The sequence below is a fragment of the Pelodiscus sinensis genome, chromosome 10, assembly GCF_052426305.1.
Source record: "Pelodiscus sinensis isolate ZL-2025 chromosome 10, ASM5242630v1, whole genome shotgun sequence".
Classification (NCBI taxonomy): Eukaryota; Metazoa; Chordata; order Testudines; family Trionychidae; genus Pelodiscus; species Pelodiscus sinensis.
The window spans coordinates 37,614,710-37,627,728 of record NC_143061.1 but is presented as its reverse complement, the minus strand read 5'-3'; the positions used below and the strand labels follow the sequence as shown (position 1 = coordinate 37,627,728).

General features: G+C 45.4%; 1 protein-coding gene across 4 annotated transcripts in view; it reads left to right on the top strand.

Moving 5' to 3' along the window:
* The first annotated feature begins 11,516 nt into the window (after positions 1-11,516).
* The window catches only part of RHBDD1 (rhomboid domain containing 1), a 76,417-nt gene continuing 74,914 nt past the window's right edge, over positions 11,517-13,019 (top strand). For 2 of the 4 annotated variants that reach the window (XR_003088724.3, XM_014571942.4), the window contains exon 1: positions 11,781-12,417. Coding sequence is in view for 3 of the 4 variants with exons in the window: in XM_014571942.4 (XP_014427428.4) it covers positions 11,985-12,417 (433 nt within the window). In the remaining variant the exon portion in view is untranslated. The other 2 variants (XM_075937585.2, XM_075937586.2) reach the window with 2 other exon arrangements.

Sequence of the window (13,019 nt, the reverse complement as noted above, 5' to 3'; positions counted from 1 at the left end):
CACCCTCTGCGATGGGACTCCAGTCCTAGCAGTAAAGGCACGGACGGTAAACCTTTTCTCGGAAACATACACACACACACACTGCCCTGACCGTCGGCTGACAGGACTCCGCCCATGCCATAGTGAATCGCATGCACAACATGTGCCATCAGCGTGTCCATAGTGGCGCGCATCCCTCGGCACTTGTCGAGGAAGGCAGCCCAGCCCTCCTGCCACCACTGCAGGTCCCCCTGCACCCGCTCTGCGATGGAGGCCTGGATTGCCTCCACGGCGTTGACGTGCTGGCGAAGCTGCTGGTCCCTCGGTCGGAGCCTTTGCCTCCGGGGTTGGCCTGCTGGGGGTGCCGCTACTGCTGGAGTCGAGGGTCTTGTGCTCGGTCCCACTGCAGGGAAGAGAAGAAAGGATGGGTCAGTCAGGCAGGCCGTCCACTGTCCCCACACCGCATGCCCTCCACCCCTGAGCCCAGGTGACCCCACAGTTGTGTGGCTTGGGCCCACTCGGTTCCCCTCCTGCCCCCGTGTTGTATGTTGGCAAGGAGGACCGCCCCTGGAGTAGGGTCCTCCCTCCAGTATTGTAAGCACCGGTCTGTATCCTGGCCCCGTGGAGGGCGGGAGAGTGCTTGTGCTGCGTTCACCTGTGGAACTCCCTGCCGGTGGAGACTGTGAAAAGCTTTGGGCTAATCACTGGTGTTTGACAGGGAGCGAGATGCATCCCCACACAGTGCCTGGGAGCACATCTGGCAGAGGTGGTCTGGGCTCTCAGATTCCCTCTCATGGGATATCTCCTGGATGGAACCAGAAGAGTGACTGGGTGGGGGGGATGTTCCATCCTTGCAGCAAAACTCAGGGGCCCTTCTCCCTCCCACTATCCCTCCCGCAAGCCTGGTAGCCCAGGGACATGTGTGGCCACAGTGGGGACTTCCCTCAGGGAGGCAGCCAAGGCACCGGGAGCAGGCGAGTGGCTCGGTGGGGGTCACGGTCACAGGACCGTGACGCTGCGGTGTACCCAATAGCAGCTGGCTGTGCCTCACAGCGAGGCATGGGACAGTGTGCCGTTCTCCGTGCTGCACCCTTGGCGGAGCTGCGGGCTCTGGGCTGAGTCCCTGGGGCCCTGGCCGGTTCCAGCCGACATCCACCCTTCCCCTGGTCCCGCTGAATGTGTGAGAGCAGCACGGTCCCAGGCGTGCCCTGCTGCAGCCACGTGCCGCTTGGTCACCAGGCTGCACGTGGTTGCACGTGCTGCTTGCTGCCTCATGCTACGCAGTGTGCAGCACACGTGGCCTGAGTTACATGCTCTCTCCCTCCCCCCCGCCCTCCACCCCCCGCCCTTTCGGGTCTGTCATGGCTCCTTCCCCACTCTGGCATGATAAATGCAGAAGTGGGGGCCAGCAAGTGTACCCCAAAGCCTTATCTAAACCTAGATCTTGGGAATAAAACTTCCGCTGCCACCACCCAAATGTTGATAAAGAAATCAGGGGAAAGATCATTTGGGAAATCTTACCCCTAAAACAAAAATCAGGGCACACAATTAACCACTGCCAGGTTAATAAAAAGAAAAGAAAGAACTTTTATTATTACAACAATATTCCTGTTGCAAGTATAATGACTAGATAGGAAGGTAACAAAATATACTCATGGAAAAACTCCATGGGCCTAGAAAAACCAAAACATCTTTTAAGCAGTGCCAGACATCAGATCCCATACCCAACCTTTAAAACAATAAAGCCTAACGAAACTACCTAAACCTTGCCCTACTTACAGAAAATAAAGAATGGTGTCTTGGAGAGAGAGAGAGCTGTCTGAGAGAGACAAAAGGACAAAGGAAAAACCCAAATTCCTTTGTCCCAGGTTGAAACTCCCTCCTACATTCCTACTGGTCACTCCACCTGGCTAGTGTAGTTAACCCCTTAATCCCCAGGCTGCTGGCTAACCCTCATAATCATGACAAGGTCCACGATGTCTGCACTGGACTAGGCGGGTGCCCGCCTCTTGCGGTCCTGGGCAAGCTCCCGGGAGCCGCCAGCCTGGTCCCGGGAAGAGGGGGAGGGCTGGGGGGCATCAGGTGGGTGGCTCGATTCATGCCAGGTGCAGGGTCTGCTGGCTGGGTGCTGGCAGGCTTGCACCTGGCACGGGCATCGTAGCCAGCCCGTGCCCCTTTAAGGGGTCCGGGGGCCGGGAGGGGGGCAATAGAGTTTCCCTGGTGTTGGCCAGAGTGGCCACCAGGGAAACCTGGGGAGGACTAGCCTCCCACTAGTTTGAATTAAGGGGCTACACTCCCCTTAATTCGAACTAGTAAGTTCGAACTAGGCTTAGTCCTCGTGGAATGAGGTTTACCTAGTTCGAACTAAGCGCCGCGGGTCCGGCCCGGGTCCTCCGCCGCTTTGCTCCGCGTCTCCCTGGTCTGCTGGGGGGGGAGGGGGACGCAGCTAGTGCCCCCCCCCCCCCCCCCAGCAGACCAGGGAGATGCGGAGCAAAGCCCGGGGCCTGTGGTAGAGCAGGTGGGGTGCTGCCGGTGGTCCCGCAGCACTGCTCCTTGGCGCTACTAGACCAACCCGGCAGCACCCCAGCTGCTCTGCCCCAGGTGTCCCCAAGTCAGCCGCTGCTGAAACTGACCAGCGGCTGACTACAGGAAGCCCGAGGCAGAGTTGCTCTGCCCCAGGCTTCCTGGAATCAACTGCTGATCAGTTTCAGCAGCAGCTGACTTGGGGATGCCTGGGGTTCTTAAGTTGAATCTGTATGTAAGTCGGAACTGGTGTCCAGATTCAGCCGCTGTTGAAACTGATCAGTTTCAGCAGCGGCTGAATCTGGATGCCAGTTCCGACTTACATACAGATTCAACTTAAGAACAAACCTACAGTCCCTATCTTGTACGTAACCCGGGGACTGCCTGTATAAGGGTTTGTCAACATTAGAAACAATACAGCAGCACAAACTAGATTAGAACTATTGTTAGGGTAAGAATTTTCATTTTACAAGGTTTCTTAATGTATCTGGCTAAATTGACATATTTTGTTTATTTTGGCTTAGTATCTCTCTTTGATCTGTGTGTGTTGACTTGCAGTCACCTAAATTCTACTGTTTATACTGAATGAAACATTTATGTTATCAAGATCAGTGTAAGTTCTACTGAGGGAGAGCCATAGCTGTGCTCTTTCATAGATAGAAAAGAGCAAGCATTTTGAGTTTTCTGTGTGGAACATTTTATATAGAATAAGACCGATTTATTAGGGGTTTTGGTCTCTCTTGAGGATTGTTTTCTTGGATAAGGTAAAGGCCTATAGCAGTGTTTCTTAAACTTTTTAAGACTGAGGAACATCAAACAATAGTTTTTTTATGAGGAACACCAAGGATTTTTTGTTAAAAAAAAAAGAAGAAGGTTGGGGAGGTGGGGGGAAAGTTATTGAGCAAAAATAAAGGTTGCCTGTCCCTTTAAGGGCAGCCATTTTGAACTCTGTTCTCCATGGCACACCTCCAACTGCCTTTCTGCACACTGGTGTGCCTCGGAACACAGTTTAAGAAACACTGGCCTATAGTTAAGCCCTTGCAGAATTGAGCTGGTTTAGTATCTGTGTTGCTCTGCAGAAGGGCTGTTATCCCCAACTCTGTGCCTTTGCTGTGGGAGAACAGAACTTCTGGCCCAGCACGGTAGGGTGGTGGGACACCCCGGAGGGCAGGTAGGTGGGCTCAGTGGCATGATCAGCACACTGTGTGACAGCCCCAAAGACACCTCTGCGATCAATCCTGTCACAATCCTCTTATTTGTTTGTTGCTCTCCCCAGAACCCCAGCTAATATCTTATGAAACAAGGTGTCCATAAGTAATAATCCTGACATGGTTACCATAACACTTAGCATTGCTGCTTTGCTGTAAATAAGGAATTTTTCATCCCCATATTTCAGACCACAGCTTGCTAGTTTAAAGACATGCTGTCTGGTTAAAATTATTAGTTTTTAGGTACTGAATTTTGTAGGAATGCTGTCTGCTAAAGTTAAAGAATTTTAGGAGTTGTCTACACTGGCACTTTCATTGGCAAAACTCTTGTCAGTCCAGGGTATAAGGAAACATGACCCTGCCCAACAGAAGTTACACTGACAAAAGCTCTGATATGGATGGTGCTATTTCAGTGGGAGATACTCTCCTACTGGCACAGATACTGCCTCTCATTAGGGTGGGTGGGAAAGACCTATCCCACTTGCATCGAGCGGCTATGCATGAGACCTTACAGTGGCGCAGTTGCAGTGGTACATCTGTGCTAGGGATTAATCAGCTAATTGAGAAGTCGATGGAATTTCTATCGACTCCTCAACTAATTGGTAAGTGGGGGGTGCTCTGTAGCCCCACTATAGCTCTTTAGTTTATATATAGTAGGAGCTGGGTCCCGTGGCCGGAACCGGAGCAGTCCCACCCAGCCAAAGTGGAGCTTGAGCAGATCCCGTTTCCTGCGGCAGGGCCAGAGCAGCCCCAAAGCATTCTCTCCCCCCGCGTCAGGTGGGGCTGGAGCCAGAGCATTCCCCACCACTCCCTGGCTGCAGCCCCTTGTGCTGTGGGCAGGAGGCTGCTCCAGGATTAATGGGTTAAATCTAGCATTGACTCAGTTCACATTTTAAATGTTATTTAACATCCCTAGTTTCTACTGCAACAGGAAACCCCGCTTCCATTTGTGCATCTGTTATGTCACCTTAACTGTGCTTGTATTGTTCCTATAGGTTGGGCAAACTATTTGAAGCATATGGCTTGTTTTTATCCTGCAGGTTTAGCACCCTAGATTATTAGATTTTCCTGACACACTGTTCAAAGTTTCTGCCTTATTGGACCACCAGCATCTTCCTTTGTAGAATTTATGCCTCTATTCTGCACAGAATTTCTGCTTCAATTCTGCTTCAGCATTAAGGTAGATAATACTCAAATAATTTACAAAGGTTGTTTGTTCACTGATGTTATAACAAGTGGATACTGCACATGTTCTAACTAGAAATTCTCATGACAAATTAACTTTGCTGACTCCAGGCTGCTCTTATTACAGTACCTTTAGCTCTTTCAGAGAAGATTGATGACTGTTCTTCTCAGGTTCAAGTTCTCTCACCTCTATAATTACTGAAACCATTCCAAAGCCTCAAATATGACTGAACTGAGACATATCTTGTCTACTGTATCTATCCTGGATGATGGTAAAGGGAAAGGATACTCCACAAATGTCTTATTCCATTATTTATAGAATGTAGACCCAAGACAAGAGTTGAGTTTTTGCTTCCTTAAAATACTTCACTTAAGCAGAGTCCATGTCCTTGTTGTTAGATATTTGTAGGTCAGTCCTTTCTCCAGAAACTGGGGTTTTAATGTAGAGTGTCATCCACTCTATTCCTCGAGAGAAAGTCATTAACACAGCAGTAACAGAATTAATTCTTAATGGTTATCTTTGCAAATATTTTAAGGAATGTTACTAACAGGCAATTTAATAATGGTAATCCATTAATTGTGGAATAATATTCTATGGGCTGTAAACAGCTTTTCTGAGGCAAAAAGGGTTCTGTTGCTCAAGTTAAAAACAAATCCTTAAATGCTTTTTACTGAATCAGTGCAAAACAAACAAAAACAAATGGCTAGAATGTTTAGTTCATACATTTATTTTGTGTAGGTGACAAAAAATGCAGACACGTGGCAGCCTATCTTAAAGACAAACGTTTAGTTAAGGCCTATTCTGAAAATTTGTACAGTTTGGAGGCGGTGGCATGTTTTGGAAATCGTTAGAGAAAAACACAATAAGTCCTTCATTGTTTCAAGTCTCACTAGCCTTTTAATAAACACAATGGAGGCTGGAGGAAGAATGTTTCAGACAGTTAAAAGCACTATGTGTGTTAAATGAATGGCATTCCAAAAGGCTCTCTAGAAAGTGTTTGCAATCTGTCTTGTGTGTTTCAAGGGGCCAATTATGAAGCTTCTTGCATGACACATTTTTTTTGGATATATAGCTAGTAAGGGTGCAACATTTTGCTTAACTGGCTAATCAAACAGTCAATTTGAGCAAATTGCATTGACTCTTCGATTAGTCGATAAGGGCACCTCCGCATTTGAAGGTTAGCAACAGCCTCAGGGCTGTTGCTACACTGCAAAGGCAAAAGCACTGCGGGGAGCACGGGGTCAGCGGGGCAGTCCCCTCCTGGCCTTGTTCTCCCTACGGCGTTTCAAAGCAGGCTCCACGTGACACTGCCACTTTGAAAGGCTGCATGTGGCATTTCGAAACAGCAGCACCGCGTGGAGCCTAGGGTCTGTCCCTGTGCTCTATGCGGCACTGCTACTTTAAAGCACACACTCCTCTTCCCCACACTCTATCCTTCCCGCCCCCCCCCCCCCCGCTTCCTCTTTCTGACAGAGGCAGCAAGGGGGGAAAGCAACTAGTCGACTAGCATGTCAACTATCCGATAAGCATTTATTTATTGGATGGTTGACTAGTCAGTCACATCCCTAATAGCTACTAGGGGGCTGCGCCCTCTGCTTGCTATGCTCGACTACCCCTCTCTCTTGGGCCACTTTCGCTTCGCTGAGAGAGCCTGTTGACGCTGATGACATGATGATGTCCGTCTGCCGCCCAGCAAGAACATTCTGTCATTCATCAGGAAAAACTTTTTTTTATATATAGAGAGATTATTATTATTATAGTATTCACTAAGATTGAGGCCCTCTTCTATGCGTTGTACAAACTCAGAGAAAAGGATGGTTCCTTCCTCAAATTGCTGATAAGTGATCAGTAGCTTAAATGGGAAAAGTATCTAATAAGATAAAAGAAACCCCCTACATACAAGACTAGAGAGGTTCAACCTGTATTGTATTCAGCCAGTATATGATGTTTTAATAATTGAAAACTATTCAGTAAATTCCAAGCAAAAATCTGTGTGAAGGTCAGCGTATGTACCGTAAAATCTCGAATATAATGCTCACCGATGTATAATGTGCACCCTGACCTTCGAATTTTATCATAATGAAAAAATCTATACTCCTATATATAATGCGCACCCTGACTTTTCCCATTGTACATGTATTTTATGATACCCATCATCATAGATACAAAGGCGTCGTTAAATATGATCTATTTGATTACAAGTCTATGGTATGCCAGCGCGTCATATTTCCTGCCTCTATTGCCGGTTGATTTCACGTGAGAGTACAACTATAGAATACGCGGCGTTTCAACACTCTATTACCTTTAAATTAGGTTGATTTTAATCCTACGTATAGGCCTAGAAAAATATAGATTCTTAGTGATACCATGAGTTGTCGATGATCTTACACTGCAGTTGAAAAACTTAAGGTAGTTAGCTACGCTGAGGCTCATGGCAACAGAGCTGCCAGCTGTGAATTTGATGGCATAGCAGGGTCGAACATTCGACTTTGGAGATGGCGGAAACAGCGCCTGCTAGCATTGCCTCGGACGAAGATGGCTGAGCGAGGTCGAAGTGCTGCATATCCTGAGATGGAGGCCAAGCTACTTGAGTGGATTACTGAGCTTCGACAGCAAGGCGGTGGTGTTAGCATTGCAGAGGTTCGAGTGAAGGCTTTGACCATGGCGAAGACGTGTGCTAACACAGCCAGGTTTAAAGCTTTGTATGGCTGGGGCAATCGGTTCATGCATCGGCATGGCCTATCGGTCTGATGACGAATGGCAATCGCGCAGAAGCTACCCGTGGACTCTCACGCCAAATTACTACAGTTCCAGAAGTTTATCATAAAGCTACAGAAGGAGCACAAGTATGACCTTTCATTAATCGGTAACACAGACCAGACACCTTTAACTTTCGATAATCCTTACGACAGAATGCTTGAAGTGAAAGGTGCCAGGACTGTCTCAATTGCTCCCACAGAGCATGAAAAGTTGAAGTTTATGGTAATGCTTGCTTGCATGGCCGATGCAACGAAGCTGCTGCCTTATATTGTCTTTAAGCACAAGACAATGTCAAAAAATGTTATATTCCTGAAGACTGTTCATGTGTGTGTTCACCCTAAAGGCTGGGTGGATGAAGCTTTAATGCTTGATTGGCTACAGATGGTTTGGGTGAAGCGGCCGGGTGGACTTATGAGAAAGTGGTCTGTAATAGTTTTGGATGCATTTCATTGTCATCGGATGCCATCGATCAAGAAAAGGCTTCAGCATGACAAAACAGACTTGGCAATTATTCCTGGTGGAATGACCAAAATGTTGCAACCGCTTGACGTGACAGGAAATGGAACATCTGGTTGTTGGAAGGTGAACATACATTTACTGCAGGTGGACGTATGCGAACACCGACGCTGCAAGACGTGACCTAGGGGATAGTGGATATCTGGCTTCAACTTGATCCCACTATAATAAGGAAGAGGTTTCTGAAATGCAGCATTTTTAATGCAATGGATGGCAGCGAGGATGATGCCCTGTGGACAGATGATGCACTCAATCCGAGTGATGATGAATCGGCCGAAGACAAATTAGGCAAAGACTACAATGACTTGTATTACCTGGATGAAGATGTTGAGGGCTATACCCTGGAAGATATTGCTCGTCTGTTCAACAAAGATGTTAACAACAGTGAATTCGAGGGCTTGGAAGATGAGTAGAAGATCAAATTCTCTCAATGAAACTGACTATTACCATATTTGCATGTTCGAACTATTCATTTATTTACTTTTTTGAAAGTCTATATGATTGCTAGTCTATGGGAATAAAATTCAACTTTACATCCGGTATCCATGTTTATAACTTATTTTCATAAATGTCAGCAATTAATTAACTATAAACTATTTCATATGAAAAGTAAGACGTAAATTTCATATTATTTATTGTTTTTAAATATTTTAAAGCATTCTAGGAATCTCTGCCATTTCAGTTGATGTTGATTTCATGTTTACTGCTGTCTTAGCGTGGCATCGGCATAACGGAGGTTCATCATCTTCTGACATGGAACTGCCAAAATAAAACTTTAAACAATAACTCCTGTATATAATGCGCACCCCAACTTTTGCCCCAAAAAACTTGGAAAAAAGTGTGCATTATATTCGCGATTAAACGGTATTAGTAATGCACGGGTTTTTTCAAAAAGTAAACTTGTACATATATATAGTCCCAAGTGTTATAAACCCAGGAAATTCGAAGCTGCGATTGCACTTACGGGAAATTGAAATATGTTAAGGTAAGAAATGGATGCTTAAGAAACTGAAACATTTAGTGACTCCACAAGAGGCAAAACATATACTATGTCCTGTACAATGTCTAATCTTGAACCACAAACACTAAAATATCTTACAGATAATACTGTGGTTATTGTGTCAGGCCACTACATTATGAATCCAAATATACTGGGATCAGAGGGAGCCATAAGTTCTCAAATGACCTCGATAACTTCTGATAACTTCTTGGAAAATAAAAATACTGCGTTGAAAACAGGGTTTATCTCTGACAATTCCAAAAGTATTATCAAGTGCTAGGTCCGATCACAATAGTTTTTTAAGGCTCCCAATTCTAATAATACAGCCTTAAGCTAAACCAAAATAAGCCACTGCTACTTTTATATCATATATAAATATTCGTTTTTCTAAAATAATGGATTTTCTGTGGAAAACTGCTTGAGTATTATGTTGAGAAGATAAGAAATTTGGAAAGCATGGAAATGTCATGAGGTAATTTTGAAAGATAAAGTTGGAGGTGATGAATTAGATCTTTGTTCCTGGTGCAATATTATTAATACATATATTGGGTTGAAATTCTGTGCTGCATCTCTTAGAGATGCTGTGCAGATTACACATCCCAGTAGGCGGGAAAAGGGATGGCTTTTAATCACTCTTGTGCCTGCTTGATTCTGGGGTGCTCCTCAGTATAATTTAGACAGCCCATGAAAGATCATGATACCAGCTACATGTTTTGTTAGTCTTTAAGGTGCTACTAGACTATTTGTTGTTTTTTAAGTTTTTCCTGTTACAGACTAACTCGGCTACCCCTCTGTGTCTTAATTGTAGCAGCCGGACTGCATATGCTTATTGACAGCTCTGCTATCCAGAATCTGCAGCCCTAAAGTGTTCCCTCTAAGTTGCCCCATTGGTGAGAGGATCAGGACTCCCTGCACAGAGCTGATTAATCAACTGTGAAGCTGTGCTGTCTCCCAGTTTAGAGGGAACACTGATATACATGAGAGCTTACAAAAGTCCTCAGAGGATATCCTGTCACTGTGCTAGAAGAATTCTCCTCTTCTCCCCCAGCCATGCCCAGGGTTTTTATAGATCAGTATTTCTTAAATTTTTTAAGACCAAGGAATACCAAAAAATAATTTTTATTTATGAGGACCAAGGATTTTTTGTTGAGCAAAAAAAAAAAAAAGGTGTGTGTGGGGGGGGGGGGGAACGGTCGGAGGGGATGTTATTGAGGACAAAAAAGGGTCGGTGGAAAGTTATTGAGCAAAAAAAAAAAAAAAAAAAGTCACCTGCCCCTTTAAGGTCTGCCATTTTCCTTCAGGACACACCTCCAATTGCCTTTTGCCTCAGTGCCACAGAATACAATTTAAGTAACACTGTTATAGACTCTTTACATCTCTTAAATCATTTTGTTTAATATAAATGAGCTAGAGAGGGGGTAAGAATCTCTCCCATGGGCTATCCTTATGTGGAATTTTAATTGCTAGTTGTTTGTACTATTGTTCTTTTATGCTCATTTTTCCAATAGCTTTAAAAAAAGTTTGATATTAGAGAAAATATAAACATATTTTTACCACTCTACAAGGTTATTTCAAGAACTATGTTAATGGTGACAGTTTTTTAAGTACGTTCTTATGTGGAACACTTTACTATAGCAGCAGAATTTTTTCATATTGCAAACTGACATCGTAATTTAGATTATCATTCTTGGTGTCTCTTGAATATCTGTAACATTTAGAAAGAAAAGGTAGGAGGAGGATTGCAGATAGAATAAGAATCGAATACTGTGACTGCCTTGGGGCCATGGAAACTAAAAAATGGAATGCTAGAAAGCTGAGGCCATGGAGAGTAAGTTTCCAACTCTTTGATGACAGTTTGGGGTCACACATTAGTTGTGAGTGGATCAGAGTGGCAGTGGAAATGTGGCTAGCACATTCCTGAACAACACAGATCCGCGACACAGTCGTACATAGGGATGTGAGATGCAAATTGCAGTTGTTTTCACAGGCTCCTTTGTCGCCTCCCTGGGTGTGTTTTGTGAAAACCTTTGCAAGGCTCTATTCTATAAGGTCTGTATTCTAGCACTACCCCGTGTTTATGGTAAACTTGTGCCTGAACTTAGTTCATGGGCATTGTATTCTTGTCTTTCCTCTGGCTGCAGCTATTACAGTTGATAAATATCAGCAGAATTTGAACAGTGCATGTATTTTTAAAAAGCATCCAGTGAGCTTGACTACTCCTATTGGTGAGTTAGAGATAAATTCATTCCATTTCCATTAATATACAGTTAAAAAAAAAAAGGAAACTGGCGCTTTAAGCCGGGGCCGCGCCTCAGACGCTCCTTCGGCCCCTGCCCGACGTGCGTGTAGCACGTACCTGGGGGAGGGGCGAACGGCCGCTCTAGCCACCTGACGCCAGGCCGCAGCCCGGCCCCCGCCCCCCCGCAGCTCGCGGCCGCCCTCGCCCCTCCTCCCTCCTCCCTCCACGCAGGTCAGCCCCCTCGCGGTCCTCTCCCCCTCCGCAGGCCGCCCCTGCCATCTCCGCCCTCCCCGCCGCTCCCTGCCCCTCCCTCTGTGATTCGTGCCCCCCCCCCCCAGCAGGCCACATCCCGGCCCCCGCCCCGTAGGTCCCGCACGGCTCCTGGCCCCCTCCCCCCATGCACGGGATGTTTAGAGAACCGCTTGGCCCCAATCCTCGGGCGAGCCGGGTAACACAGGTTTTACTGTCGTGTTTTTTTTTCTTTCAGAGTTTCCTACATGTGTGTATTTCTGGACTCCAACAATAGATGGGAAATTGGAACACTCTTCTAATATCCCGGAATAAGAAGCGATTATGCAGCGAAATCGCAGAGGAGTAGATGCTGGTCTTTTATTGCTACTTGCTCAAGTATTTCAAGTTGGGCTTGAAAACATTCCACCTGTAACACTTGGGACCCTAGGACTGAATGTTTTTCTGTTTTTGAAACCTCTGAAGCCACTGCCAAACGTGTGTATCAGTGTAGACCAAGGTTACTACCAGAAAGACTGGCAGCGTTTGCTGCTTGCTCCAATTCATCATGTAGATGATTGGCATTTATATTTTAATATGGTCTCCTTGCTTTGGAAGGGGATAAAGTTGGAACGTAAGCTTGGAAGCTTATTTTTTGGGTATATAATTACAGTATTTTCAGTGCTGATTGGCATTGTGTATATGGTGTTGGAATTTGCACTTGCAGGACTTCTGAATGACCCTTCCTACAAAGTAAATTGTGCTGTAGGCTTTTCAGGTAAGGCATGGAGGAGGTACGGGTTAATTTATTGCGGTGCACATTTATAGAATCTATATAGTATTATATTAATATAGAAAAGGGATATATATCATGAGCGTGGATTAGAACAGATAATGTCCATCCCTATTTCTTTGCGTGCTTGTTAATGTGTGTATATATATTACACTCTTGCTATGCTGCATGCACTTGAATTTTCATTTTCTGGGTAGAGGCATGATGACCCAAAGGACAGAGTTGTAGCCTCAGTGTACACTGCTGGCCAAAAGACTCCAAAGTTGAATTCATGTAGTCCATGCATACCAAGAGTGAAGTATATATGAGCAACATGTTTTGTAGAATTACAGTTACTGTAAAATGAGTAGTTTTCTTTTTCTGTTATACAAATGTAACCCCTCCTGTAGGCTAGTCCAGTGTGAGGTTATTCAGGATAGGGGAAGCTTGTGACTTCTTACATCACTGTGGGGGCGGGAGTAGGCCTGAGGCTGGTTGGTGTGCTCTGCCTATTCCGACAAATCACCAGGAACAGGCTTTATTCTGTAAAAAACATAGAAAAGGAAAACAGTTCAGCAGCCCCTTCTCTCAGTATGCAGCCTGTGTGC